Below are 27090 nucleotides of genomic sequence, written 5' to 3'. Positions count from 1 at the left end.
TAGCACGATAGTTACATAATCACGATATGTTAAATCAGGTTCAGAGGTGGACGAAGCACTGCACAGCAACTTGCCTTTTCTGGGTTTGCTTTACTGGAGAATACTAGGTCACTTTGAGCCCCTTCTTTTCTGCGAGTAAATAAACCTCCCACTCATTGTGTAGGGAATGTGCATTTATATCACTGTTCAAAGCTCTTTTAGCTCTAAAATTGTCAGAAAAGTTCGTGCATTATTCATTTATGTTGTGTTATTTTGCTGCAAGCTTCTCTACCAGTAAAACGAGTTTAAAGTAATGTTAAAGGGACATTAACCTTGATTTTATATAACTTCCTCACTGTTGGAAAAATGAACGGTTACTTCAACGACTGATTTCGGAAACAGTCGCCACTGTTCTGCAGACTAATCAATGAAAACAAATTACTATATTGACACAGTGCACGTCTAGTCAATGATTGCACAGGCAAACATAACAAATTATTAATGTGTGAGGCCCCACCTGTCAAGTTATTCCATTGTGCGTTCTTCGATGTCAAGGGGATTTGCACAAAGGCCTTCATTTCACACGCTGGTCTCCCCATCATTGGGCGCATTGAATGCCCCGAAGCTACTCCCAGTGACATCAGTCACATGAGCGAATGTATTAAATAATTCCCCATCATCCAAGAAATATGGCCATACTAACATCCTATAGCAAAGAGGTTTTCTAGATGATATCTGTTTTATATCGGTGTGTGGAGTAGACAAAGTACATATCACTAGGGCCCGATTCTGAGGTGTATGCAAAAATATAAAAGTGTACTTCCATGAAGGAAGAACACTTTCCTTAAAATAACTATATTCTGGCATAGACTTTTGCATGTGATTGATTTACAGCTTGACTACAGCCCTAGCAAACATCAAGACTGTAGAGAAGGTGCTGCAAAGGGATTCTCCTTCCAAAAACCCTGGGTTCAATGTTAAAAAAAATTAAAAAAGGGAGTTAAAATGCAGCACGTCTGAGGTGTCGCTAACATCTACTGCACCCTTTGTTCCCTATAATGAAGGCATTTCTCAGTGTGCACCCAGACTTTTATAATTTAGTTAAGGGGGAAGGACAATTACGTAGATAAGAAAAATGTCAAACTATAGAAGAGCCCTCTGTCACCAAACATTGAAAGTTTAATCCTAAATGCTCAACAGTAGTCTCTTTAAAACGGTCATCACTTAAGCTATTTTCCAAGCTTTAGTTATAATGTGTAATGCCCGAGTACACTAAAAAAAACATGTTTATCGAACACACAACGCGCCATAGACACAATCAATTAACAACCGCAGGGAACTTTTGGCCTTGGTCAATGCAATTAGTTGGGCATTCAATTACCAGTTGAACCCAAGTAATCTAATAAGTAATCAATTGGTACATGTAAAAAAATGACGGCAGTGCTGCCCCAGGCTTGGAAACTCCATTATCGTGCCAGCCAGTGAGGGAGAGAATAATGTGATAACACGGTGACGGAGGAGCGGGATGCAGGAAAAACCGCGGGATGCGGGATATGTCAGATGCGGCAAGTGCATCTTATGGTAAGAGCAAACCTCCAGTTTAAATGGACTTGAGTGCTTGATGGCGAGCCTTATTCCTTATTAAAAGGTAATGGAGGAGCAGTGTGCTGGTATGCAGTGTTTATATTGAAAATGTTATATTGAAATACACATATATCGAATACTTTATAAGGAAAACCTGTATACCGAATGTATTTGTTGGTGGGGTAAAGGGTTACATTTTTTGGGGAAATGTTTGGGGTGGGTGTTTAAGGGTGATAAACAGGGGTTTGGGGGAAGCCCCCCCAAAATAAAATCCATTCGGTATACAAGTTTTCATTATAAAATACTTTCTATATAAAGACATTAAATGCAATGGGTTGCTGACAGACTTGTCACATTGGTTCTCTTGCTTAAATGCAGACTACATCTGGGTGCTCTAAGAGGATTCGAAGAATGTTTATTCTATTAGTCTACTCCTACAAGGGAACAACTCTCGGTTGAAAAGCAACCTGCCAAGATATAGCAAGTCGGGAGTGCTTATGATATGGCATTTATAACGTGCCTGTACGGTTCTATGTGATTTTACTGAAAACCTTTACAGAGAAGCATTTTTTACCAAAAAGCTTTTCGAAAAAAAATCACACATTTTGTTTTCTTTAAATTTGGGGATCCACCCCCCAAAACCTTTGTTTGCCTATGTTTGTAAACCCACCCCAAACCCCTCATCACCCCCTAAAGTTTTTCGGTAAAAAAAGCTTCTCTGAAAAACGTGTTTTCACTGGATATCGCCTGTACACTAGTGTTTCTAGGCGCCAATGAGGAGAATTGGGGCAAAGGGTTCTTCATTAGAAACCTTTCTCTGTCTCGAAGTGGCCGTTGCCAGGGGACCTTCATAAAAGGTCTATGGAGTCTTGACTTCTGTTCTTTTTACAAGATATACAACTAATATTTTGGAAGATGATTTTACATGTTTTTAATTCCATGTAAAGTATTTTTGATGGATTTTCTTGATACTTTTGGAAAATGTCTGTCTACTCTTTTTTTCTTGCTTTTCTCTTTTTTCCATCTTTCCTGTGTCTATTTCATGCCCTCTTTCCTTCTCTGCACCCCTCCTCCTTGTTTTGCTTTCTTCCCTTGCCCATTTTCCATTTTGCTACTGCTTCCCACTGTCCTCTTATCCTAACCTTGACACTGACCCTAACGCACACATCCATTCTTCCTTCTAGCTTTGCTTACCTTCAAGGCCCCATACCTTCCCACTCTCTTTCATCCCTAATCCTCAATAAACCCGGCCCTTTACCTCATTCTACCACCAATAAATGTGCTTTCCTTTTGCTTTTTCTATTTTGTCAACCTGTTCTTCAGTAGTCATGGACATTTATATGAGTGTGGAGTGTTCACAACATCATAGGTTGTTCAACTCATTTAACATGGGGAAAGTCTTTATTTATGTATTATTTATTTATTTATGTATTGGGTATTTATAATGCACCTATAAACAATGTGTTTCAAGGCGGAACAAAACAAGAGGGAGGTGGAAACAGGGGGACAAAACAAGTACCACCCTACTAGGCCTTGTGACATTCGGAATGTGCAAGTGCAGTAAGAGAAGTAAGTGTGGGGGGCGGAGAGGGTGAGAAGTGCCAGTCAGGGTGGAAGGGCCTGTGAGGAACGACGAGTGCCTGGAGAGGCCAGGTGGACAGAGCCGGGGGAAGCAGAGTGCAGGGGAAGGAATGTCACAAGCTAAGTGCAAGGTAAGGGGCTGGAAAGTCTACAGGGTGGAGCGAACAGGGGGCAAGTGCAGGTAGAAAGTGGGGAGTCCAGGAAGACCAAGTGCAGGGGTAGACTGGAATGGGGGTGGGAGGTCTAGTGTCCTGGGGAACTCTGAAGGAACCAGGCAGTCAGCCAAGAAGCAGACAGGGACATTAGCTGGGGAGAGGGAAGGGAGAAGAGAAAAGGAAGGTCTTGACAAGCTTTAGGAACCTAAGGAGATCTAGCTCAAGTCTGAGAGGGGCAGGGAGGCCATTCCACAGGGAGGCACCTGTGAAGGAGAGAGATTGACCCCCACTCTCTGCTTGGAAAAGCATCTGATCTGCAGAGATTCAGAGGTCGATGACCGAAGGGCTCTAGCAGGGAAGTTGTTAGGGAGAGAGAGTTGGATGTAGAGGGGACCCAGGCCCCACAAGGCCTTGTGGATGATGCAAAGGGTCTTGAACATGATCCTCGCAGCAACCAGGAGCTTGTGGAGAGATTTTACGGCCGGAGAGATGCAGTCCCTGGGCTTGAGTCCAAGAATAATTCTTGCAGTCCTATTCTGGATTAGTTGAAGGAGGAGAATGAAGGAGTAAGGCAGATTAAGGAAGAGGCTGTTGCAGTAGTCCAGCCTGGAGAGGATCAGAACTCTGAAGGCATTGAGTTTCTTGGGGATGGTGAGGAAAGGAAGAATGCCACTGACGATGTGCAGCTGAAAGTGAGCCTTCTTGGCAAGGTCTGTGATGTGAGGAGAGAAGGAGAGAGAGGAGTCGAAGATGACACAAAGACTTTTTGCCTCACAGGAGGTTGAGGGGAGAAGGCCTGTGGTGGGCGGTCAGAGTGTGGGAGGAAAAGAAGGAGCAGGGATGCCAATGAGAAGGATCTCCGTCTTGCTGGCATTAAGGCAGAGATCGTTAGCAGAGCACCATGCCTGAATAGTAGACAGGCCATCAGGAATGAGAGAGGATGAGGCAGAGGAGAGAAGCTTGAAAGAGATCTGCATGTCATGTGCATAACACTGGATGTTAGGAGAGAAGGTGCAGATTATGTGGGCAAGAGGAGCCAGGTAGAAGTTGAAAAGCCAAGGCAAGAGCATAGAGACCTGAGGAACTCCCCTGGAGGAGAGTGAGATGATGGAGAGAAAAGGGCCCAGTTGAACCTGGAAGGTCGGTCAGAGAGTAAGAAGGTCAGACTGTCCAGGGCCAGATCTGTGATGCCAAATTTATCATGGAGACGATTTATCAGGGTGACATGATTGACCATATCAGAGGTAGAGGAAAGATCAAGAAGGATGAGGATGGAAGGAGAGCTGGGGTCGAGATTAGTGAGCAGGTCTTCAAGGGTGTTACGGAGAGCAGTTTCCGTGCCTCTGGCAGCTATGAAGCCAGACAGGTTGTCATTGAGACAGCCAACAGATTCATTTATAGTAATAAAACACACCTCAAAGCAGAGCAAATCACCCAGAGCTAAATCAGTGAATTCTTCAAGAACAATGCTGCCCTTATGTGCCCCATCAACCCATGCATTCCTCCACTACTCACCTCCTGCCTTTACACCGATCTTCACATTGATCCTGTCTCTGATATTCTGTCACATTCTCTCAGCCCCGCCCACTGGCTGCACTATATCCCCCCAGCACCCAAAGGGCTATCAGTCGTGTTTACTAACTACACTAACGACACTCAGTTGATTTTGGAAACTAGTGGCGATTACGATATAGATGCCCTTAATTTAAATACCGTCTATAATACCTTCGAATGTTGGATGGCAAATCACTGGCTCTGTCTCAACAGGGCTATAACAGAGTTGCTTCTATTTGGTAGCCCCACAGTCAGAGCCAAAATGGATGACAAATACGCATGTTTCAATCTTAAAGTCAGTGTTATATCAGTAGTTGGTTTTTACTCTTCTTTAGAGGAGGAGACTCATGTTAGTTATATCTCAAGGAACTGTCATTATTTTCTTACACTCTTGAAGAATATCAAACCTTATGTTTCTGAGAATAATAGTGCCACAATCGCACGTGCTATTATTTTGTCCCGCTTGGATTACTGAAATGTTTTGTTGCTGGGGGCCAGCAACAAGTGCCTGTTGAAACTGCCGATTATCCATAATGACATTGTTAGTGTCATCAAAGGCATTCCCAGGTGGGAACACATCTCCTCAGCCAGACAATCGTTACACTGGGAACTTATCCGTGATCAGATTCAGTTTAAGACTGCTGCTCTGCTGCATAAATGCCTGTTTGCCAATATCGTATTTGAAGTCCTGAATAGTCTTTTATCAACAGTGACATTCCTTACGCTCAGTTAACCAAAGACTTTTCAACATTCAAAGCTTTAAAAGAGCCAGACATCGAAGAAGAGATTTTCCCACTCTAGTAGCACAAAACTGGAACACTGTGCCCCTATCTTTGTGCCTAAAGACACATCAAAACAACTTTTCTTAAGTCTCTGAAGACCTTCCTCTTCAAATAATTTCTGTGATAAGCACTGTATCAGCTGATCCTGAGCCCCTTGCAAATCAGTATGTGAGGGAGTCCTGTTTTTATGTTTGTCTGGTGTCTTTTTGTGTGCCCAGATGCCTGAGGGTTTGCGGTGCATATTAAATAAACAAGTAAAATAAAAAAATAAAAAGCAGTGATTTTTCAAGATCAACATCAATGCTATGTGCCCAATCAGTATCTGTCTTCCTCCAGCCCTCACTTCCTGCCATACAAGGATCTTCACATTCACTCTGTCTTTGGTAATCTGTCAAACTAGCCTGCCCACTCACTTCACGATGTTCCTCCAGCAACCATTGGTCAGCATGCTACTGGGCCACTATCCTCTTTGATGAGGGACACTATCCAACCAATCGAGTCATGCAAGCCAGTCTTCAGAGGCAAGAAGATATAACAGTTTAGAATGTTGCATTTTACTTTAGGGGACTTCAGCTTGAGGCCCTCCAGATGGTTTGGAGTATGACGCCCATCATCCATAAGCATTGCTTTGGTTGCCTCAGACTGAAAGTAGTTGTGCACAATATTTGGAGAGCCAAAGGTTGCAGACCACCACTGCTCATATAGAATGATGGTACAACTCTTTTAAATACCTAGGCTTATGGTTTGCTTCCTCCGTTAGTCGCACTGTCACATTGAATGTGGATTTCTTATTCAATAGACTTAAGGAATTATCCTCTATGTGGTCTCCTCTTTTTCTATCCTTGTTGGGATGCCTGGATACTTTCAAAATGATGTTATCCCCATCCTATATTACCTATACATGCTTCCTGTACCTCTCCCAACTACATGTTTTAAGTCCAGTAACTCAATCTTGCTTGCTTTCCTGTGGGGAAAGGGTAAATGTTAGAGAATTGCTATTATTATTATTCTTTTTATTGTTTGGTGTATATTAACCTTTCACAATTTACAGCATTTTCATACAAAATTTCAAATATATTTACTTACAGAAGTTTGCATATTTACGACCACTAACATTTTTTGCAAAAATTCACATACTTCTAATCACTAAAACTTTAACAAATCACACTATACAAACACATCTTCACTTAAAAAGGTATAGAAGAAGTCATACCGGATATCATGCTTTTGTGGTATCAATTATTTACAGATCATACAGTTCCTCGTTTAGATACTACATTTTTTTTTACAAAATATTGAGTACTTATTAAGATCCAGCTAAGCAGTTGCTCCATCCTATAGTTCATTCTAGTGAAATATGGTATTTAAAAATGACAACACTTTCAAATTCAATGCTATTGAGCTGCCATGTAGCATAGCATGCCATAATTTCTCTCTGTTAACATGCGAAATATCCCTTACAAATCTGGAGAAATATTCAATTCTTGATACATTTAAATCGGTGCATTCCAACAACAGATGTGACAGTGATTCTTTCATCTTTGTGTCTTTGCAAAATCTTCATCCAGTACAGCCCATAGCATTTAAACCTCTTATTACTAGTATTTCGTTACAGTTCATAACATTAAAACGAAAGCGCATCATCCTGTTTCTAAACGACTTGGAGGGGTATTTTAAGAGATAATTCTCTGGCTTTGGATACCATTTCCAAAAAGATGCCACGTGTGCATATAATTTCGAATTCAACAGTATAATATTGTTCTCTACCCAGTCAAACGCTTTTACTGTTTCTTTTACTTTTGCTGGTTTACTTATCAATGTTTGAAATGACATACCCACACCTACCAGCGTTTTGCGACATGACTCATTGAAGGCCAACATAAATGTGCTCTTCTTATCTACGTGCATATAATGCTACAGGGAATCATTTTTTGCCGTAAGACATTTTCTCATCAGAGCAAGTTTTTTTATCTTCATGATGCAGGCCAAAGAAGTTAAGCCCAACTCACACCGAATAATCTCAAATGGTACGTACGTGGGTATAAAGAATAGTATTTTGCGCCATATTGTAGCTTCGACCTGTTTCAAGAAGTTTACCATAGAATCCGGTAGGAATTCCATCCGATAAGTTAGTATTGGAATAATTTTCAGCCTATAGAATTGTATACACGGTGCTATGGTAAATTTCCCGAATCTTCTTTCTACTGCTTTAATTTGGAAGAGGGCTTTTTTTGCTTTCAGTAACAGTGTCTTTTTTGCTATCTCATTCGAATAGGATTTATGTACAACATATCCCAGGAATCTTAATAGCGATTGGCTTTTTATTTCCATACCACTGCACTGCCACGAATGTTTTTCCTTGTTACCCCTACATGAAAGATGACTGTTTTACTTGGGTTGATTTTTAGTTTACGTTCTGAGATGTATTCGCCGAAGTCATTTATTAGTCTTTGTAGCCCTATTTTAGAGCCATCGATCAGCAGAAAATCATCAGCATAGGTGATCCATCGTATCATAAGACCACCTATCTTTAGACCAATCAGTCCACTCTTATTTAGTTTTTTCCCAGCTTCAGCCACATATAGGTTGAATAAAGTGGCTGCGAGCCTGCAGCCTTGTTTTAGTCCATTTGAGGTGTTTATGATGTCAGTTAGTAATCCCTTGTTATTTAACCTGACCCTCATCACTGTATCTGAGTATAGGTTGATGATAATATTTAGTAGTCCATTGTCGATCCCCAGTGACATTAGGGTTTTCCACAAAGTGGGCCTATCCACTAGGTCAAACGCTGACGTCAAGTCCATTGATGCTACATAAAGATTCTCAAACCTTTTGCCTTTCACCGAGTTCAACAAATGATGTAGTAAGAGCCCCCCTGCATCTGTACCAATACTTCTTCTAAACCCAATCTGTCTCACATCTAAAACCGCTTTGTCATTAATCCAGTTATTTAGTTTTTCTAACACCATGGATGTGAATATTTTAGATTCGACGTTCAGAAGGGTAATAGGTCTATAATTGTGTGGGCACATCCTATCCCCTTTTTTATATATCAGTAAGACGTAAGACATTTTCCATGCCTCTGGGATTTTTTTTTTATGACATATATCGTGAAACAATACTGTCATTAGTTTTGCCCATAAGAGTGGATCATTCTTCAGGTTAGCAAATGACAACAAATTCGGACCTGGTGTGGAAGTACTCTTAGATTTTTTAATGTGGTTCAGGATATTTAATTCTGTAGTATCCAAGAGCCAACAATCATCAGTCCCCTTATCATTTTTCCAAGCCACAGTAGATTTACAGTAAATTAAAATGAAGTGCCCCTGCCATGTTTTAGCATCGATTGGGTTCATTTGCAGCTGGTGTTCAGCACCTTTATCCTTGTTAATAATGGACCAATATTTATGTGGATTAGATGTATTCATGGCTTTAAGCATTTGTTCTCCATCATCTTGATTAATATTGGCCTTGATGCTTTTATGCCAATTTTTATAGTTCTGTTTGCATACCTTGATCCTCGCTATTCCCTCAGACGATCTCCCTGAGACCTTTTGGATTTCTCAAATAGCCTGTCTAAGAGTCTTATTCTTTATTTTCACTGCCTCGCTAAAGGAATGTTTGTGATGTATTTGTACCCCTTGTGAAGCATTATTAAGAATTACTTCGGTCTATAGTGCCTTCTATGTATTCAGCGTACAATTGCACAGAATAATTGGCATATTTCAGTTCATATGAGGAGTATGCATACTCTTGTGACAACATTCCATTAAATATATTCATATTGTGTTCGGACCACCTTATGCACTTACCATCATTGCTAGTGCTTATCTGAATGGGGAAGTATACATCGTTGTCTTGATTTTTTGCCCATGGCAGATCTATACACAACATTGCATGATCACTTCGTACAGAGGGTATAACCACTAAATTACTGCAACTCAGTATTTCTTGCGCACTTGTGAATATGTAATCAATTATGGAGCTCTTACCCCGAGCATACCACGTATGCTTATTATTAAATACTAACATCAGGTTCCTACTTTTGGCAAAGTTAAGCCATTGACTACCTCTGTTCTTTTTCTCCTGACCACTACTCAAACCCATACTGTGCACCAATAATTCTCGTTTAGATACTTCACAATCTGCATTCAAATCTCCACCCAATACAATAAAGCCGAGAGGGTGGATTTCTGGCCAATTATCAAACACCACGTGTAAGCTTTCAAACAATTCATCCAGTTGTTCATTTTGCTTAGAGCAGGCATTCCAGTATATGTTACATAGTAAAATATGAAATCTCGACTCTTTGACGCATAAAACAAAACCGGCTAATATCGCACAATCTAGCACCATACTACAGCATTCGAAAACTATGTTACCATCTGGTCTACCTAATGGGCCTTTTTTAGCTGGTAATCCCTTTATGGTATATCCATCTAAATATAACTCACTTAAGGCCCATGTCTCCTGCAACATAATAAAATCAAACTCTTTCAATTTGATGCAATCTTCCTCATGTTTTAATAACTGTTTATGTCACATTGTATTCCAGGATACAAGTCGGAAGAAAGAACCTTTACTAAATCGGTTTCTGGGTTGATTTTATCATTTCTAATGATTCTCTCAGAGACGAGGCCAGGGTTCTCCACTCTTTCATATCTTTAAGGCATGCCCTGGCTTCATTCACAACTGCATACCCTTCACCTTGAACAGACCTTTCATCCGAATATCTATCTTCATATTGTATCCCGTTTTTGGGTCCAAAGTTATCTGGTTTATTCGATTCCCTATGTGTATAGGTCATAACATCATAACCTTTTTTTTTGCAGAGAGCCTGCCTCTTTTCAAATCAGCGCTCTAACCAGTGGCAAGTTAATAATCAGCCGCACATAATCATATCTTATTTTGTGCATGAAATCCACTAGTTGTATGTCCGTTGAGGAAATCAATCTTGATTCTTGCATGTCTTCAAACAAGTTTAAAATGCAAGATCTGTTGAAAGTTCTGGGTCCCCCTTCATCAAATACATAATACAATATTAAACTTGGCTCATTTGGAAACACTGGATCCCTAAGATTTTCCTGGTGGTTTATATAGTGGTCTACTGATTTGTCAGACTCTCTAGATTCTTTCTCTTCCAATGCACAATTGTTAACCTCTAAGGGGTTTTTTATCGCAGTCGAATTCTGAGCATTAAAGGAATGATTCGATTTTGGTGCGTTCTCTTCCGCACTTCCATTTAAGTTGGAACAATACTTAACTAAAGTAAGCCTTTGTGCAATTATCCTGTCTATGGCCATATTTAAATCCTGCACAGACATGTTCTTAAGATTATCATTCTCACTTTTATCTGTCGTATTATTTGAGGCGGGTAAGTTATTTCCTAAATAGGGCATCTCATTGTGTTGGTTAGCCCCATCAGTTTTGTCTGCTGGGACATAATTCTGTATGCCATATTCCCCATTGTTTTCAGCCCTTTTTGTAATCAGATCGTCTATGCACAGTAAGGACTGGTCACTTATTTTATTACTTTTGTTTTTCATGATGGTACCTGCCGATGTCGGCGTGTTTTCCCTTGAGATTACTTCGGTATTTTTAAAGATGTCAAAAATGTCCGCTACACCTCTTTCAAGGATACGTAGATTTTTATCAATTCTATCAGAGACATATTTGTGTTTTAGAGCCTCTGAGAGCTTTGAAGTCCCTTCAATGTATTCATGTTCGGTGTTACAAGACTCAGGAGACAAGCCAGGGAGAATCCTATTTGTTTTTTGTTTAGGGGTCTTAACTGTGCTTCGAGTATCTTCATGTACAGACCTATCCCTTTCAGACTGAAAATCCGCTAATTCATTATGCGGATCTAATCCTCGCATAAATTTGCGTGACGACATGTTGGGTCCCCCACCCTTGGCGCCATTTTTTTTTTCCTTTGCTATTATTATTATTTTTTTTTCCTTATTTTTGGCTGACCCCGTATTAACACAGGTTTTGGTATTATTCATACTTAGGCCCCTCTCTCCACCTACTTCCCCGATGATAGTCGGGACGGATGAGATTGCTGGATCTTTTTCTATAGTATGTGACGCTATTTCCTCCACCTGAATTACCTCTGCGTTATCCTGCGCATGACATTTATTATTTTCACTTATCGTGCACTGTTCTGTTTGATGCTTTGGCCTTTGTTATCCATTTTGTATGCTCCTTCGTGCCATTCCAACATTAAAGTTCTGCACAGTACTGGCAGCGCTCTTAGAGCTAGAACAATTTCATCCAGTAACCTCGAATGCTTTTTTAATTCAATAAACATCATGCCTTGAGTACTTGCCTGTCCTAATTCCTTTTCCTTACTAAGGATTTGACTACTACTCTTTGCTTCGAGTTCATCGTGTTCTTCATTAATCGTATTCAGGTGTTGCGTCAAATTTAGCATAGTGATTTCACCTGTGCTAAAGATCAAGGGTGAATCAGCAAAGGATTCATTCTCATTTAGCTCTATTCCAGTATCTACAATCAGAGCGTGTTTAACACCATCATCAAACAAGCATTGCGAATGAATAGTGCTTTCCACATTAAACAATTCTTCCCCATCTTCAGAAACAGTTTGGGCACTCTCCAGCACATCCTCGTCCGTATCGGACGATACTGGAATTGGCGTTGCTGTTGCCAGCGCCATGCTGGTTCGCCTTGTTACCACATTACTTACTGTTTTAGCATGCCGCTTCTCTTTGTTGGGCGTAGATACCATTTTTATGTAAGGTAACTTAGCCTAGCATCTCCCCATACATCTATTTCTTATCAGGCACATATTACATCAAGCTTTCATGGGACTGCTCCACTGCGCTACGAGCAGCGAACAGCGAACAGCCCACTTGAAGCCCACTTGCTAGTCGCGCGCGCGCAGGAGCGCGCGTGCTGGGCTTTTTATGACGATCATTAGAAAGGGGGCGTGGCCTATAAACAATTCAAATAAACATCATATTAGTACTCTATAATTGGAGTATACTCCCTAAATTAATTTAAAATTCCATCATAGTCCATTATATATAATAAGTAGTGTCAACTTGCTTCTTAGCTCTCCATAGGATTCGTGTAATATGTGAAAGGCAGGCTGTGTTAAATCCTCGATCAGTCCTCCAAACAGCAGACAGCCCACTTGAAGCCCAGTTGCTAGCCGTGCGCGCGCAGGAGCACGCGTGCTGGGCTTTTTATGATGATCGTTAGAAAGGGGGCGTGGCTTCTTAGCTCTCCATAGGATTCGTGTAATATGTGAAAGGCAGGTTGTGTTAAATCCTCGATCAGTCCTCCAAACAGCAAACAGCCCACTTGAAGCCCACTTGCTCTTGCCTGGGCAACAGGTCGCGTTGTTCCCAGGCTGTGAAGGAAGGCGTGTTGAGCGAACTGAACCCACTAGCCTGTGGTTGATGCTGCAGTAATTGACCTGGTAGTGCGTCGGTCTTCTCGTGAAGCAGGAAGCGGGACCGACACGGAGCAAAAGCTACACAAGCACCTCACCTGCTGCTCCCGCTCAACTCGGCATCCACACCTGCCCTCGGCCAGTGCCTGCATAATTGCTATTAACAAGCTCCAAACTCCTTTTGAAAATGGAGGTATCCAATGTCCTGACTTTAAAATGTATCACAATGCTTTCCTACTTAAGCAGACCAGTTGTTGGTTTGGCCCGCCTGATGCTGGTGATATCCACTCCTAGTGCAGACTTGAGAAACACTTAGTTTCCCCTTGTGAAATCGTTGACATGTTCTATATTTTTGCCCCCTCTGCTGCTACATACTCCCATCCTCTCAAAGCCTCAAGATCTGCCCTAAGAAACTTCCATTTCCCGTCAATGAAATCCCCATCCCTTGTACTCTCACCATATTTGTGACTTAACAGGTGCATCACTATCAGGAACAGAGTATTACATCGTAGGTCCTGGCTCACCAAGGGCATCACATTCATTTATCAAATTGTACAAAAACAGACTATCGCATCATTTCAAGACCTCCGACGTTCTTTCTCCCTGCCTGTATCAGACTTCACCTTTTAAAACAAGTTGGTCAATTCTTCGCTTGACAGCCTTCAGACTCACTCAAGCAATAGCTCCAGGAAATAACTATTGGCTACGGCCTCAGATGTCAGAGCTGTCAAATTCTACAATGTATTTGCTACTGTTGACTCTTCTTCTATCAAGTGGCTTGTTCAATCCTAATGGTAGATGGATTGTGATCAAGTCTTCGATGACAATACATGGATTCAATTACGGACTAGGACCATGGGCCTCATTACAACCCTGGCGTAGGACCATGGTGCTCGGCCAGTGCCTGCATAATTGCTATTAACAAGCTCAAAACTCCTTTTGAAAATGGAGGTATCCAATGTCCTGACTTTAAAATGTATCACAATGCTTTCCTACTTAAGCAGACCAGTTGTTGGTTTGGCCCGCCTGATGCTGGTGATATCCACTCCTAGTGCAGACTTGAGAAACACTTAGTTTCCCCTTGTGAAATCGTTGACATGTTCTATATTTTTTCCCCCTCTGCTGCTACATACTCCCATCCTCTCAAAGCCTCAAGATCTGCCCTAAGAAACTTCCATTTCCCGTCAATGAAATCCCCATCCCTTGAACTCTCACCATATTTGTGACATAACAGGTGCATCACTATCAGGAACAGAGTATTACATCGTAGGTCCTGGCTCACCAAGGGCATCACATTCATTTATCAAATTGTACAAAAACAGACTATCGCATCATTTCAAGACCTCCGACATTCTTTCTCCCTGCCTGTATCAGACTTCACCTTTTAAAACAAGTTGGTCAATTCTTCGCTTGACAGCCTTCAGACTCACTCAAGCAATAGCTCCAGGAAATAACTATTGGCTACGGCCTCAGATGTCAGAGCTGCCAAATTCTACAATGTATTTGCTACTGTTGACTCTTCTTCTATCAAGTGGCTCGTTCAATCCTAATGGTAGATGGATTGTGATCAAGTCTTCGATGACAATACATGGATTCAATTACGGACTAGGACCATGGGCCTCATTACAACCCTGGCGTAGGACCATGGTGCTACTAGCACCATGGTCCATGCCGGATTCCGCCATGGTGGATGGCGGATTTACCGCCCCATTCCAAGGTTGGCGGGGCGGTAAATCCCCATTCACCATTGCCCCTTCCCCATTCCCATTTTTGCCCCATAGGACTCAATGGGGATGGGAAGGCGCTAATTACGGCACCGTAAATTACGGTGCCGTAATTAGCACCAAGGTCGCTTAGCGCCTTGGACTTTAACGCCTGCAAAAAGCAGGCGTTAAAGTGGGAATCTGGCGTTAAGGGTTTAACAGCGCCGCAGCCTTTTACGGTGCCGTTAACCCCTTAACGCCAGGGTTGTAATGAGGCCCCATGTGTGTCTCACCTCTGCCAATATTAAACAAAATCTTCTCTTTTTTCATGCACAGAGCCTTTATGACCACTCAAAAATTGATAACATCTAAAAGGGAATCAGACGGGACTTCTTGGTCATGTGAAGATACCCCGGGTTCTTATAAGCATATGTGTTATGACTGTTCTTTTGTATTTAAGATGTGGCAGGTAATTTGGAAACTCTTGAAAGCAATTTTTAAAGTTGACATCCCTCTTCTTTTGCTAATGTTTTCCTTGGTAGTATTGCTATCAGACACATTTCATTGCTCCCATCCCCCATCTTATATGACCTTTTTGTTGCCATTGCCATGAAGCTTATAACTGCCAGTGGAAATATGTTCAAAACATTTCTATTATGCGATGGTGGAACAATATTTGCTATATAGATAGAATTAAGTATTGTAAGGCTGACTACCTTGATCCTATACCCAAGTATAATATGAAATGGGCTCCATTTATCAACTATTTAGATTTGTATAATATGGCCGCTCATGGTTCATGAATTGATTTCTCTCTGCCTAATGTACATCCATTTCTACCAATGTTTAATATGTGTCGCATATATGCTTGTTGATCTATGAATGAATGTATTCATTGTGCACTCCTTCGCTACCTCCCGTCTCCTTATTGAATCGTGTCTGTCTCTTGTTGATCCCACCAGTGAGTCCGATCATCAATCCTTTTCTTCTCACTATACAAGTCATGCATCGATGAGCGCTTATTTTATTTACTCTACAGATTGATTTGTTTACCCAATGCTCTTGTTCTTAGCCGCTAGTCGAATCTCATTCTTATTAGGTTAAACATTAGTTTTGCCTCATATTTTGGTGCCCATTATTAACCATATTGTTGAAACTATTATACGCAATTACTTAAATGCTTTGTTGTTCACTTGCTAATTCTGAATAAAGATTATTAAACACAAAAAAAGAACTGCTAATATAACAGGTGCCACACTTTCCAGGTTTATTCTTCAAAATGCCATCTTTTGTGTAAATAAACAAATCCAAGTTTGCATGTCAGGCCCGGCTGAAGATGTGATGGTTGGGGCCCTCTTGCTTAGCTGAAGATGTGATGGTTGGGGCCCTCTTGCTTAGCTGAAGATGTGATGGTTGGGGCCCTCTTGCTTAGAGCGTAAAAGTCGGAGGCACCCTTGGGGTGCACACATTAAAATGGAGACACATATGGGGGTTATTAGCCACTGATTACCACAAGACAGCCAGCCAGCATTGAGCTGAAACTCTAAATGCGTACTGAAAAGCTATAAAGCAGTCTTTGTCAGAAAGGGGCTGTTGTGGATGACCCAGCGTTAAAAGGCAACAAGGTGATAACACGTCTGTATACACCAAGGGAAGTGAAACCGGGTGGGCTCCAGCAAACGCAGCTTGAAAGGCGAGCGCTGCAAAAACACACATAGGCCCTCATTACGACCCTGGCGCTAAGGGGTCTGCGCCAGCGTTAGCTGCGCCGACCCCTTACCGCCAACTACGAGTTCCCGGAGCGCCATGGTCATTTTTCCGCCCGCTTTTTGCGGGCGGAAAAATCCATGGCGCTCTGGGACCTTGGTGTTAATTACGCCACCGTATTTTACGGTGGCGTAATTAACTCCTTCCCCACTCCCATTATACCCTATGGGGCCGAAATGGGAATGGGGAAGGGTAAATGGGTCAATGGGGACTTACCGCCCCGCCGACCTCGGAATGGGGCGGTAAGTCCGCCATCCGCCATGGCGTAAAGGGACTTTGCGCCATGGCGGAAAAGTCCGCCGATGGCGGTAAAAATCCGCCAGGGTCGTAATGAGGGCTATAGTAAGCTCCAGAAGGAAAGTAATAAAGAGATAAATACATTACAGTGTTACAATGATTCTGACTGGCAGCGTTGGGGCAGCTGCGGGGGGCCTCACTGAGGCTCGAGGGCCCTTTCAACTGAAAACGTTGAAAGGCCCTGCCACCGTCCACGCTGTCAGGATTTGGCAAGCACAGGTTTCTGCAACTAGTTATCAAAGAATAGGAAACATGGACTGATCCGCCATCGCATGATCCAATAGCGACTCTGCCATGTTTCACTATCTCCTAGCACGCTGCCTGGGCAGAAGAGTGCCGGCGACTGGCCTCTTCACTTCCCACTGTCTTCTGCTTAATGAAACACGCAGGGATGGGCGTGCAGCTGTCAGTGGGGGCACTTCCCGGAGCGCCCTCCGTCTGCTCATGCTTTCTACTTCTCCCTCCACCCTGACGGGTCCTGCTGCTCTCGTGCTGTTAAACGTGGCTCGTATTTTATGGCGCGTGGACCCGCGATAGATCCATCAGCGGCCTCATTATTCTTCCCGTTTCCTTGTAACTCTTTGGGTGCACGCGTTTTATTCCACATCAGTCACCAATGGCGGCCCCACTATTAACTTCCGACTCTTTTTTTTGTTTTCTCTCTCTCTGGGATCCACATAGAAGACTTCCCAAGCAGACTTACAGCAGACGCGAAAGCCCCATGAAACCTGTTACCTTACACTCCTCTTTATTGAAGGAACATTTAACCTGTTCGACGCTAAAGGCTGTGGGCGCTTCTGTATCCCCCCGGAATTGTACAGATGGTACTTTCTGTATCAGGAGACTTAAGAAGAGTGGCATTGACTTGAGAGTGAATCACAATATTGAGACTGAGATGCTCGTGTGTGAGCGTGAGAATATGGTGTTGCTTGCAGTACAGTACTGTTCCTTTTTACATGTGCTACTGATGGTGTGTGCTGTCCAGATGGGATCGCACCACAATATCCAGCATGTGATAAGAGACGGTGTAAAATCATGCCGTGGACAGTACTGAGCTGTGAGCTTTTACATGAGCAACAGCGGCATCCGTTGTGTTGCTCTTTTGAGACTGCACCATATTGTGCAGGATTAGAGGAAGACGGTATGGGGATTTGTCAATAGGAGAGCACTGCTCTGTCGCACGGCCGGTCTCTATATAGCACGTGTTGGTGCCATTGTGAGAGCATCTTCATCTCCAGGATGTGGTGAGGCATTGTCGGAATTCATCATTGGGGCAGTGGATGGGTGGCATGCTGCATTGCTAATTCTTTCCCACACTGTGTGTTGGCACATTTACGAGTGCATCATAATGTCCAGGACGTGTTGAGGGATTTCATTATTGGGTCAATGTGTAGGTGGCTTGATGCGCTGCTAATTGTTTCCCACACTGTAAGAATATATTGTGGGCCTCATTACGACCCAGGCGCTAAGTGGTTAATGGCGCCGTAAAAGGCTGCAGCGCTGTTAACCACTTAGCGCCTTACTACGAGGTCCCTTTGCGGGACCCGACCTGAAAGGCTGGTCTGGACCAGCCGTTAAATTAGGAACCCGCAAAGGGACCTCGCCGGCAATTGCGGTACCGTAATTGCCGCCTTCGCCATTCCCATTGAGCCCTATGGGGCAAAAATGGGAATGGGGAAGGGCCATGGTGAAATGGGGATATACCGCCCCGCCAACCTTGGAATGGGGCGGTATTTCCCCATTTCACCAGGGCGGACTCGTTACAACACCGGCACCAACCATGGTGCTAACAGTGCCATGGTTTAGCGCCAGTGTTGTAATGAGGGCCTGTGTGTTGGTTTGTGTGTTGGTCCATTTACGAGTGCATCATACTATCCGGGACTTGATGAGGGATTTCATTATTGTGCCAGTGGGTGGGCGGTATGCTGTGCTGGTAATATTTTCCCACGCTATAAGAATATAGTGTTTGTTGGTACATTTACGAATGCATCATAATATCCAGGATTTGATGAGAGAATTCAGTATTGAACAGTGAGTCGGTGGAGAATTTCTTATTGGGACATGTACTTACTGGTAATTGTATGTATTTGCACTGCACACATTAATATTTTCAAGTGCAGTAGGATTGACCTAACATTTTGGTCAAGGGTTAAACTGCCCTATCCCCCTTCATAGACAATCAGTATCTCAGGCACTAAACCTCATCTCTCGGCTGTGACTGCTTTGCACAAGGACATGGAGTAAATGTGTCCTGAGCAGGTGAGTCAAACAAGGTTATATAAAGTCTGGGGCTATTTTTTTAAAACTTCATTTTATTGATTTTTCAACAAATATAACACTTCCCCTGTTTGCCCCCACCCTTAGGTGCAGCGGAAGGTCCTTTTCGTATTCACTTTATCTGATGCGAAGAGTTCAGTGCATGTCTAACAATTTGAGGCGCTGGTGACACCACTGAACGTGAAAATCATCCTTGAGAAAGTCTTAGACCTCTCCCCATTCTCTCACAACATTCTGTAGATTTTTGTTCATTGCATATGTGGCCCATTCCAGGGCCACCGCATCCCACATCTTGCGCAGGCAGTCTTGAACCGTGGGAATATGTGGGCTCTTCCATCTTTGAGCTATGATGGTCATTGCCGCCAAAGTCAGTACAACCCTTGCCTACTCCCGATTTTTGGGCTTGGATTCATTCCCCCTCGCTGTGAGGCCTAGTAAGTAGCATTGGGGCTATTTTGATCAGACACATTCACATCTGTATACAAAACTAGCAAGGAGTCTACGCATGTCGCCAAAACTCAGCGTCTGCCCTACATCCGTCAAGAAATATTGCTACAGAGGAAGGATAGTAGTCAATGTAGGACCAACATTACAGAACAAACTCCACCGCACCCTGAATAATGAGTGCATGGACCCATCTAAAAGAAGCAGCAATGGTGACAATTGTGCATCCTTTACAAGTGCATGGGCGATGCACGAGACTGGGTTAGGCAGAGAAGAAAGATTAGGATGAGGAGTGGCGTGGCCATGCCACCAGAGTCCTGTGTAACTTGCTAATAAGGTACCTGATGGAGACATTCCTGAATTAGTATGTTTTGATCCCATTCCTGGAGGAGCATGGGGGTGAGTCTGTTTAACAATGGATGCACGGTTTCACACTCTTAGTGGGCCGGCTGAGAAGACGTGTCGCCCGGTCTTTTCACTTCTCGCTGAGCTATTGGTTTCTGCTGATGCAGCATGAAGATTAGATCATAACAGCGTTACATGTGATTCAGAGGGCCATGGGTTAGTCAAACGTGCATTGGAAGCCAATCAAGAAAGATTAGAGTAGGTAGTGCCTAGCGTTAGAACCTTTCAACCCCTTCAAGAGAAGTGGTGCCTCACACATATAGGGGATGCCTTATGACTCACGCGAAGAAAGATAATACTAAGACGTTAGCTTGATGTGTGCATTTAGCCATTCATCTCTTCTGCTTGATGTGATGCTTTCGTTCTGCTGTGCAGCTGACAATGAGCATTTGCCTTGATAAGCTGCAGGATCCCTGCATAGGATGTCGTCACAGAGTCCAGGCACAGGCTAAGGCTGTGGGCAATGCACATATTTATTTATTTGTGTTTACTTATTTTAATATGTATAACGCGCTACAGGCCCAGAGTGCACATAAAAGGCACAGACTAGTCAGACAACATATAAGATGAAGGAGGCAGAGAGGTATGTAAAACAGGACAATTAGTCTGGATTAAGGTTAAACAAAAGGGTCTTAAAACATTTCAAAAAAGTCTCTGATAGAGTTTTCCCATCTAAAGTCGGGCAAAAGCTTATTCCAGGCAGAGGGGGCATAAACACCAAACATGGTTCCTCCAAAGCTTGTGAGCTTGGATCTTGCTTGCACCAGTTTGTAGGTATCGTAAGAACGTAGTCAATGGCCTGATGGGAGGGACTGAGGAGATCTGCCAGGTACTGCAGGGCAACAATGTTACAACACTTAAAGATAAGAGACAATAGTTTGTGTGTGACACAGTGTTTAATCGGGAGCCAGTGGCGTTCCCTCCTGGCTTCCATGACATGGGGCCTCATTCCGAGTGTGGCGGTAAGGGTTAACGGCACCAGTAAGGATGCCGGTGCCGTTATCCCCCTACCGCTGCATTCCAAGGTCCCTTAGCAGATCCCACCAAGGCCGGCTGATTTTACCAGCTGCCCTTAGCGGGACCTGCTAAGGGACCAGGGAGCTAATAACGGGCCCGCAATTTGCGGCCCCGTTATTAGCTCCTTCCCCATTGCCATTGAGCCCTATGGGGGCTCGAATGGGGAATGGTTTTCAGAATGCGGATTTACCGGGTCCTCCAAGGTTGGAATGACCCGGTAAGTCCCCATTCCGACAACCCAGACCCAGACACGAGTTTGGAGGAAGCCATGGCGCTAATAGCGGCATGGCTACCTCCAAACTCGTAATGACTCCCATGGTCTCTCCTAGACAGACCATGAATGGCACAAACTGTGCCACTCTGCGTAACTTGAAGCGTCCAAATACTAGCTTTCGAGGTATCAGACAGCAGGCTGTTCCAGTAGTCAAGGCGCAAGTTTATCAAACCAGTGGCTAATAGGAATCTTTTTTTTAATGAAATATAGGGGCAAATTAATTCAACAATTTGGTAACAGCCACATGACGACTTTGATTTTTTTTCCCTGAAATAAGAAAACTGTCATATTCTGAACCAAGTTTTTTGTTGTTTTGATTTTCTGTCCTGATGCTGTGATCAAACGTTCAGGGAATTAGCAACCATACATTTATGAATGGGCTCATATATTGAATTGATAGCGTCCGCATCCTGCCTACAACATCCAGCAGGTTCCAACATGATCTGGGTGTCACCTGCATAATTAGTGTACTGGACACCCAGGACATCTAAGAGGGCAAGGAAGGGCATACAATAGATATTGAACAACGTAGGGGATATACAAGATCCCTAAGGAACCCTACAGGTAATGGGTGTGGGAGCAGAACTGACATGGTCCAAGGCCATCCTGGCATTTCTGGGTCAGAGAAAAGATGATATCCACTGGGAAGCCGAACTGGAGCAATATGCCCTCTCGCCCAACCTAGTCACTAACAGAGAACGGTCAAATAAATCAAAAGAAGCGGACAGGTCGAGCAGCATAAGGAGTGCTGGTTGCCCTTTTTCTATGATGCAGGCAAGATTGTATTTCAAATCCAGCAACGTAGTCTCCGTGCCATGCCTATAGCTAAAGCCCGACTGCTGAGAGTTGAGTATGTTATGCTCTCTATAAATTCCTGAAGCTGCACATAAGCGACACAGTCCAAGATCTTAAGTAAACATGGGACGTTTGTTATGGGACAATAGTGTTTCGCTATGGCAGGATCCAGGTTACTCTTTTTCAAAAGAAGAGTGATCCAAGCATCCTTGAGAACCAAAGGTACGTCTTCTTCGGTAGAAGAAAGTTTGACAAGTTTGGTCACCCATGGAGCAAGACTGTCCATAAAAGCCTTAAAAATGCTAGAGAGACGGCTGCCCCCATGGCATGAGGTAGGTTTCATTTCTGCAACAATTTTGCAAATCTGGGCCTCTGGGCAGTTGTTAAACTCAATTAAAGACCGTACATGTTCCTCGTTAAAGGAAGATACTAGAGGGTTAATGGGACTGCACAGAAGCAGCACCATTCTAGCATTTTGTAGATCTAGGAGTCCATTAATCCAACAAGGCAGATATTAAACATGTTGTGAAAGGGGGTGTGGGTGGAACAAAAACATGTGGTGAGAAAATTGGCAAATTTCTGGCACAATTGAACCAATCATGCTTTCGCTGCTTTTAATTTTTTTCTTTGTTCTTTTGCCATTGGAAAAAAGATGTCAATTGTTTTCCCTCAGAAAATATTGTGTTTCATTGAAATGTGTATTTTTTAAATGTTTAATGTTCCAAATAACACGAAATTACAGGGAAAAAACAAAAGTTCAGAGGAAAGAAAACCCACCCAAACATTTGGCGGAACAGAAAAAACGCCTGGCCCGGAAAACAGAATTGGTGGCGAATTTCGTCAACTGCTAAGTATGAGACACAAAACCACATTTTCTACCAGCTCTTCCCATTAGTTTTTGATGTATTGTGGGATCACATAAGCGTGCCTGGGATATACGAAAGTACACCAACTGAAACCTCCTGAGCCACATAAATGGTTTAGATGTTTTTCCAATGAATATTTGCTTTTGAAAACCTTCAAATATACCATATCAATGCAATGTTGTTCTTCCCTAGGTGAGTGGGCTGAAAGCACGGGGAACCTAGACACCATTTTGAAATGGGCCTCCACACATCTTGAACCTGTGCGGAAGCAGTGATGTGGTTGAGGCACACTGCTTCATGGAAGACTGCCTCAAGGTGAGAGGGAGATGGTGAAGGAACCAGTATTCTTGTGAATAAGGCTTTTCCTTTGGGTGAGGAAGCATCGGAGACTGGACAGTTGCTTAGAAGTTGGTTTTTGAGAGGTAGCATTTGATTTTGTATAACTGGGAGAGTTTGCACGAGTGTGTGCATATTTTCTTTGAAATGTTTTATTTGGGTTGAGATGAATGGTGATGTATATGCCCACTGACTTCGCACTGGGGTTTAATTTAGGGGAGACAGTCTAGACCATGGGGCCTCATTATAGGTTTGGTGGTAGCCTTGCCGGTAAAAATGGCAGGCTGCCGTCAAACTTCAGAAAATTTCAGGAGCCCGTGAATGGGTAATTGCCGGGGCATTTCGGCCCTCCGGACCCGGTATTTGAGATGAATGGTGATGTATATGCCCACTGACTTCGCACTGGGGGTTAATTTAGGAGAGACACTCTAGACCATGGGGCCTCATTATAAGTTTGACGGTAGCCTTGCTGGTAAAACTGGCAGGCTGCCATCAAACTTCAGAAAATTTCCGGTGCCTGTGAATGGGCAATTACCGGGGCATTCCGGCCCATCCGAACCCGGTATTTGCCCATTTGCGGTCACCGGAAAAAAAGATGCTGCCCATTCCCATTCGGCCCCATAGGGCCGAATGGGAATGGGGAGGTCGGATGCACCAGGACCGTTTATAACAGTGCGGTTGCATCTGACATGCTGTGCTCGAAAAGCACCCGCGAGCACAACTCGTAGTTTGCCGCTCTGGGAACTAGGGTACCGGCAAGTTTACCGGTACCGTAGTTACCGGAGCGGCAAACTTATAATGAGGCTCCAATATCCTGTTTTGATTTGTTGGAGTGTGGTGTCCATGAAGTTTTTGATCACTCTGAAAACTTCTGGACTCTTATTATTATTACTACTACTAGTACTTTTAGTATTGTTCTAGTTATTCATACCTGCTGTCAAATGCCGCTTCTCCGGGGATGACGTGTGTGCTGTCCTTCCCGATCAGAAACTTGATGCGATCGTAGAAGAGCCGGGGAGGGTGTTGCGAGAACGGTGGATGGCTCTGTTGGATGAGGTCAAGGGGGTCGGGGGACCCATGGCACAAAGGAGTAGAAAAGCAACTGCTTTGCTGACAGCAGTCTGGATCCACACAGTCTGTCAGTCCATCTGAAAAAGGGGGCACAAACTTGATTATTCACCAGCATGGTCCAGGTGGCCTCACACAATTGAGAAACAGAAACTGAGCTCTGTGTCGAGTGGTAATGAGATCATATTCAGCTGTGAAATTAGACTAAAAATATAATTCTGTGCAGCACAATATAACTAATTATCATAGAAAAGTGAAATGTAATTTCCTTTTACAATCAAGACTTGTTATTTTTAATCTGTGGTATTTAGAAGAAAAAACGAAAGCATTCTCATATATTTGTAAATACAAGATTGAATATATGTGAAGAACCATCTTCTCCTTTCCTGCAGGGGTGGGGGCTCTTGGAGACACATGCTCACCTTGGAAAATGTTACAGTGCAGTGCATGCAACATGGGTTCAATCCTTGGTACCACTGCACTATATAAGACCCTTATAATCACATACTATGTATACTGAGAGTGACAACACTATTAAACAATTATGAACACTTATCTCTATATAGACCATAGCTCTGAGGCATAGCTCTGCCCTTGCTGTGCAGCCCATCTAACTCAGCAATGCATTTGCCCATAAAGCAACAACATTTTAAATGTAGGACATTATGGGCCTAATTATAACCCTGCCGGTCCAGTTATAAAGTGCCAGTATTTAGGTATACCAGCACTTTACAGGACAGGCAGAGTACAAGTATGCCGGTGGGGGTAACTAGATATATCTGCAGTCAAGAGCTGGGGGCAACTCAGGCCCCCACCTGCATAAAACAGCTGGTATTTTCGAACTGGTATAGCCGGTGCTGAAAATACCAGCAAGTCCCGCCGTGGAGTCCTATGGGACTCCCTGCAATGGATATTAACTTCCCTTTCTACCACCTGTAATATCCCGGTAACACCGGGATATCAGGCGGCAGAAATGGTAGGTACGTTTGCCGGTATCCTGCTGGATTTTCCGCCACGATACCGGCAAACCTATAATGAGGCCCAAACATACTCTTTGCAACGTGCACATTACAGGCTCCCATTGTTAACACCTCAGCAGCCTTATCACTTCATTGCCTTTTTACTCCAGTTTCCACTTCAATAGAACTCTACTGACAATGAGCGATTGATGGCTTTTCTGTGGGCATTTAGTGTTTCAGCTCCCCACATGATGCCTGTTCAGTGATTATCTGCAGTTACTAGCTCCCTCCATGCATTCCTTTATCCCTCCATTATTATCTACCCACCGCAGCAGTGCCTCAGACTGTTTTTTCTTCTGTTGTAGGAGATGGGCCCCCACAAACACCAGCACATCTCCAGCAGGCTGTGTGTATATCTTATTGCCTGATATATTCCTAATACCTATTTATGGACTTGTCCACTGACCCCACATGACTTGAGGGCCGTTGTCATCTACCTCCCGACACAGATTCAAGGAGTGGAGTGGTATAACTTAAAGGAGCCAGTAGCTAAAACGAAGCTCTTACATGCATACCTCTATTTTTTCGGTGGAAATGAAAACAAGAAAAATACAGGCATGCTCTTGTCAAACATGCCTGTTACTATTTTGACCAGATTTAATCCTGGAATAATTTGATCACTTCTGTATTGCTGATTTCCAACAGCAGAGACCAGGAACAGAAGATTGAGGGCCTCATTACACGGATGGCGGTAAGGATTTACCAGTACCGGTAAATCCTTACCGTCTTACTACGAGGTCCCTTTGCGGGTTGGGGGATTTAACACCTGCTTTTTGCAGGCGTTAAAAACCAACCCGCAAAGGGACCCAGGGAGCTAATTACGGTACCGCAATGTGCGGTACCGTAATTAGCGCCTTCCCCATTCCCATTGAGCCCTATGGGGCAAAAATGGGAATGGGGAAGGGAAATGGTGGAAGGGGGAATTACCGCCCCACCAACCTTGGAATGGGGCGGTAATTCCCCTTTCCGCCAAGGCGGTGCCGGTATTTTACCAGCATGAACCATGGCGCTAATAGCGCCATGGTTCTCTGCCATCCGTGTAATGAGGCCCTGAGTGCAGGGACTGCGGCAGTTGCAGGCACCTCACTAAGTGTACCAGTGAAGTGACTGCTGCAGCCCCTCCCCCAACACACATTGTGGACACAGCGATACACCGCAGTGAATCTGTGCACGCAGAGTGTGAATAAAGGGCCAATCTTGTGATTTAGTGCTGTTGCAGAATGCAGAAATGGTTGCCATTTGTGTGTTCACTGTACAGAGGTAAGTGGTACATTGAGGGACCCTCTGCAGTTTGCAGTGTATGGTGGACACTTGGTATTAAAGAAAGGGGTCACAAGGTCCTGTTCTATAATACTGATGGGTGGGCTTCAGTTAGATGTCCTGGGCTGCATTATGGAAGGGCGTGATGAAAGGATGCATTCCTACTCCGCCTTGCATGTTTCATCACGGTCAAAGGGCCTATAACTATTGCGGAATGGGTTCACGGGTGTCGCTAATGGTGGGGTTGCCGTTAAACCCATTCCGCAATATTACGAGTCCCCCTCGCGGGACCCAATCTGGATGCCTGGTTTCACCAGATGTCCATAGCGGGTCCCTAGAGGGGACCAGGGAGCTAACAATGGGCCGGTCGTAATCGGACCATTGTTAGCTCACACACCCATTCCCATTGAGCCCTATGGGGGCTCAAATGGGAATGGGGAAGGACCGGGCCCGGGTTCCCTGAAGGAGGAATTACCGGGCCCTCCAAACTCGGAATGGACCGGTAATTCC

The 27090-nt window shown here is 43.7% G+C and overlaps 1 protein-coding gene across 4 annotated transcripts in view; it reads right to left on the bottom strand.

The window, feature by feature from the left end:
• Positions 1 to 27090, bottom strand: part of TENM1 (teneurin transmembrane protein 1) — a 2006416-nt gene that overhangs the window by 528870 nt on the left and 1450456 nt on the right. For all 4 annotated transcript variants that reach the window (XM_069612654.1, XM_069612656.1, XM_069612655.1 and 1 more), the window contains one exon: positions 24165 to 24381. In XM_069612654.1, the coding sequence (XP_069468755.1) occupies positions 24165 to 24381 (217 nt within the window). The remainder of the gene's footprint in view (positions 1 to 24164; positions 24382 to 27090) is intronic.

This window comes from Ambystoma mexicanum, chromosome 5p, assembly GCF_040938575.1.
Source record: "Ambystoma mexicanum isolate Mex_15411 chromosome 5p, UKY_AmexF1_1, whole genome shotgun sequence".
Classification (NCBI taxonomy): Eukaryota; Metazoa; Chordata; class Amphibia; order Caudata; family Ambystomatidae; genus Ambystoma; species Ambystoma mexicanum.
The sequence above is the reverse complement of the archived record's forward strand: the minus strand, read 5'-3'. Positions and strand labels throughout refer to the sequence as shown.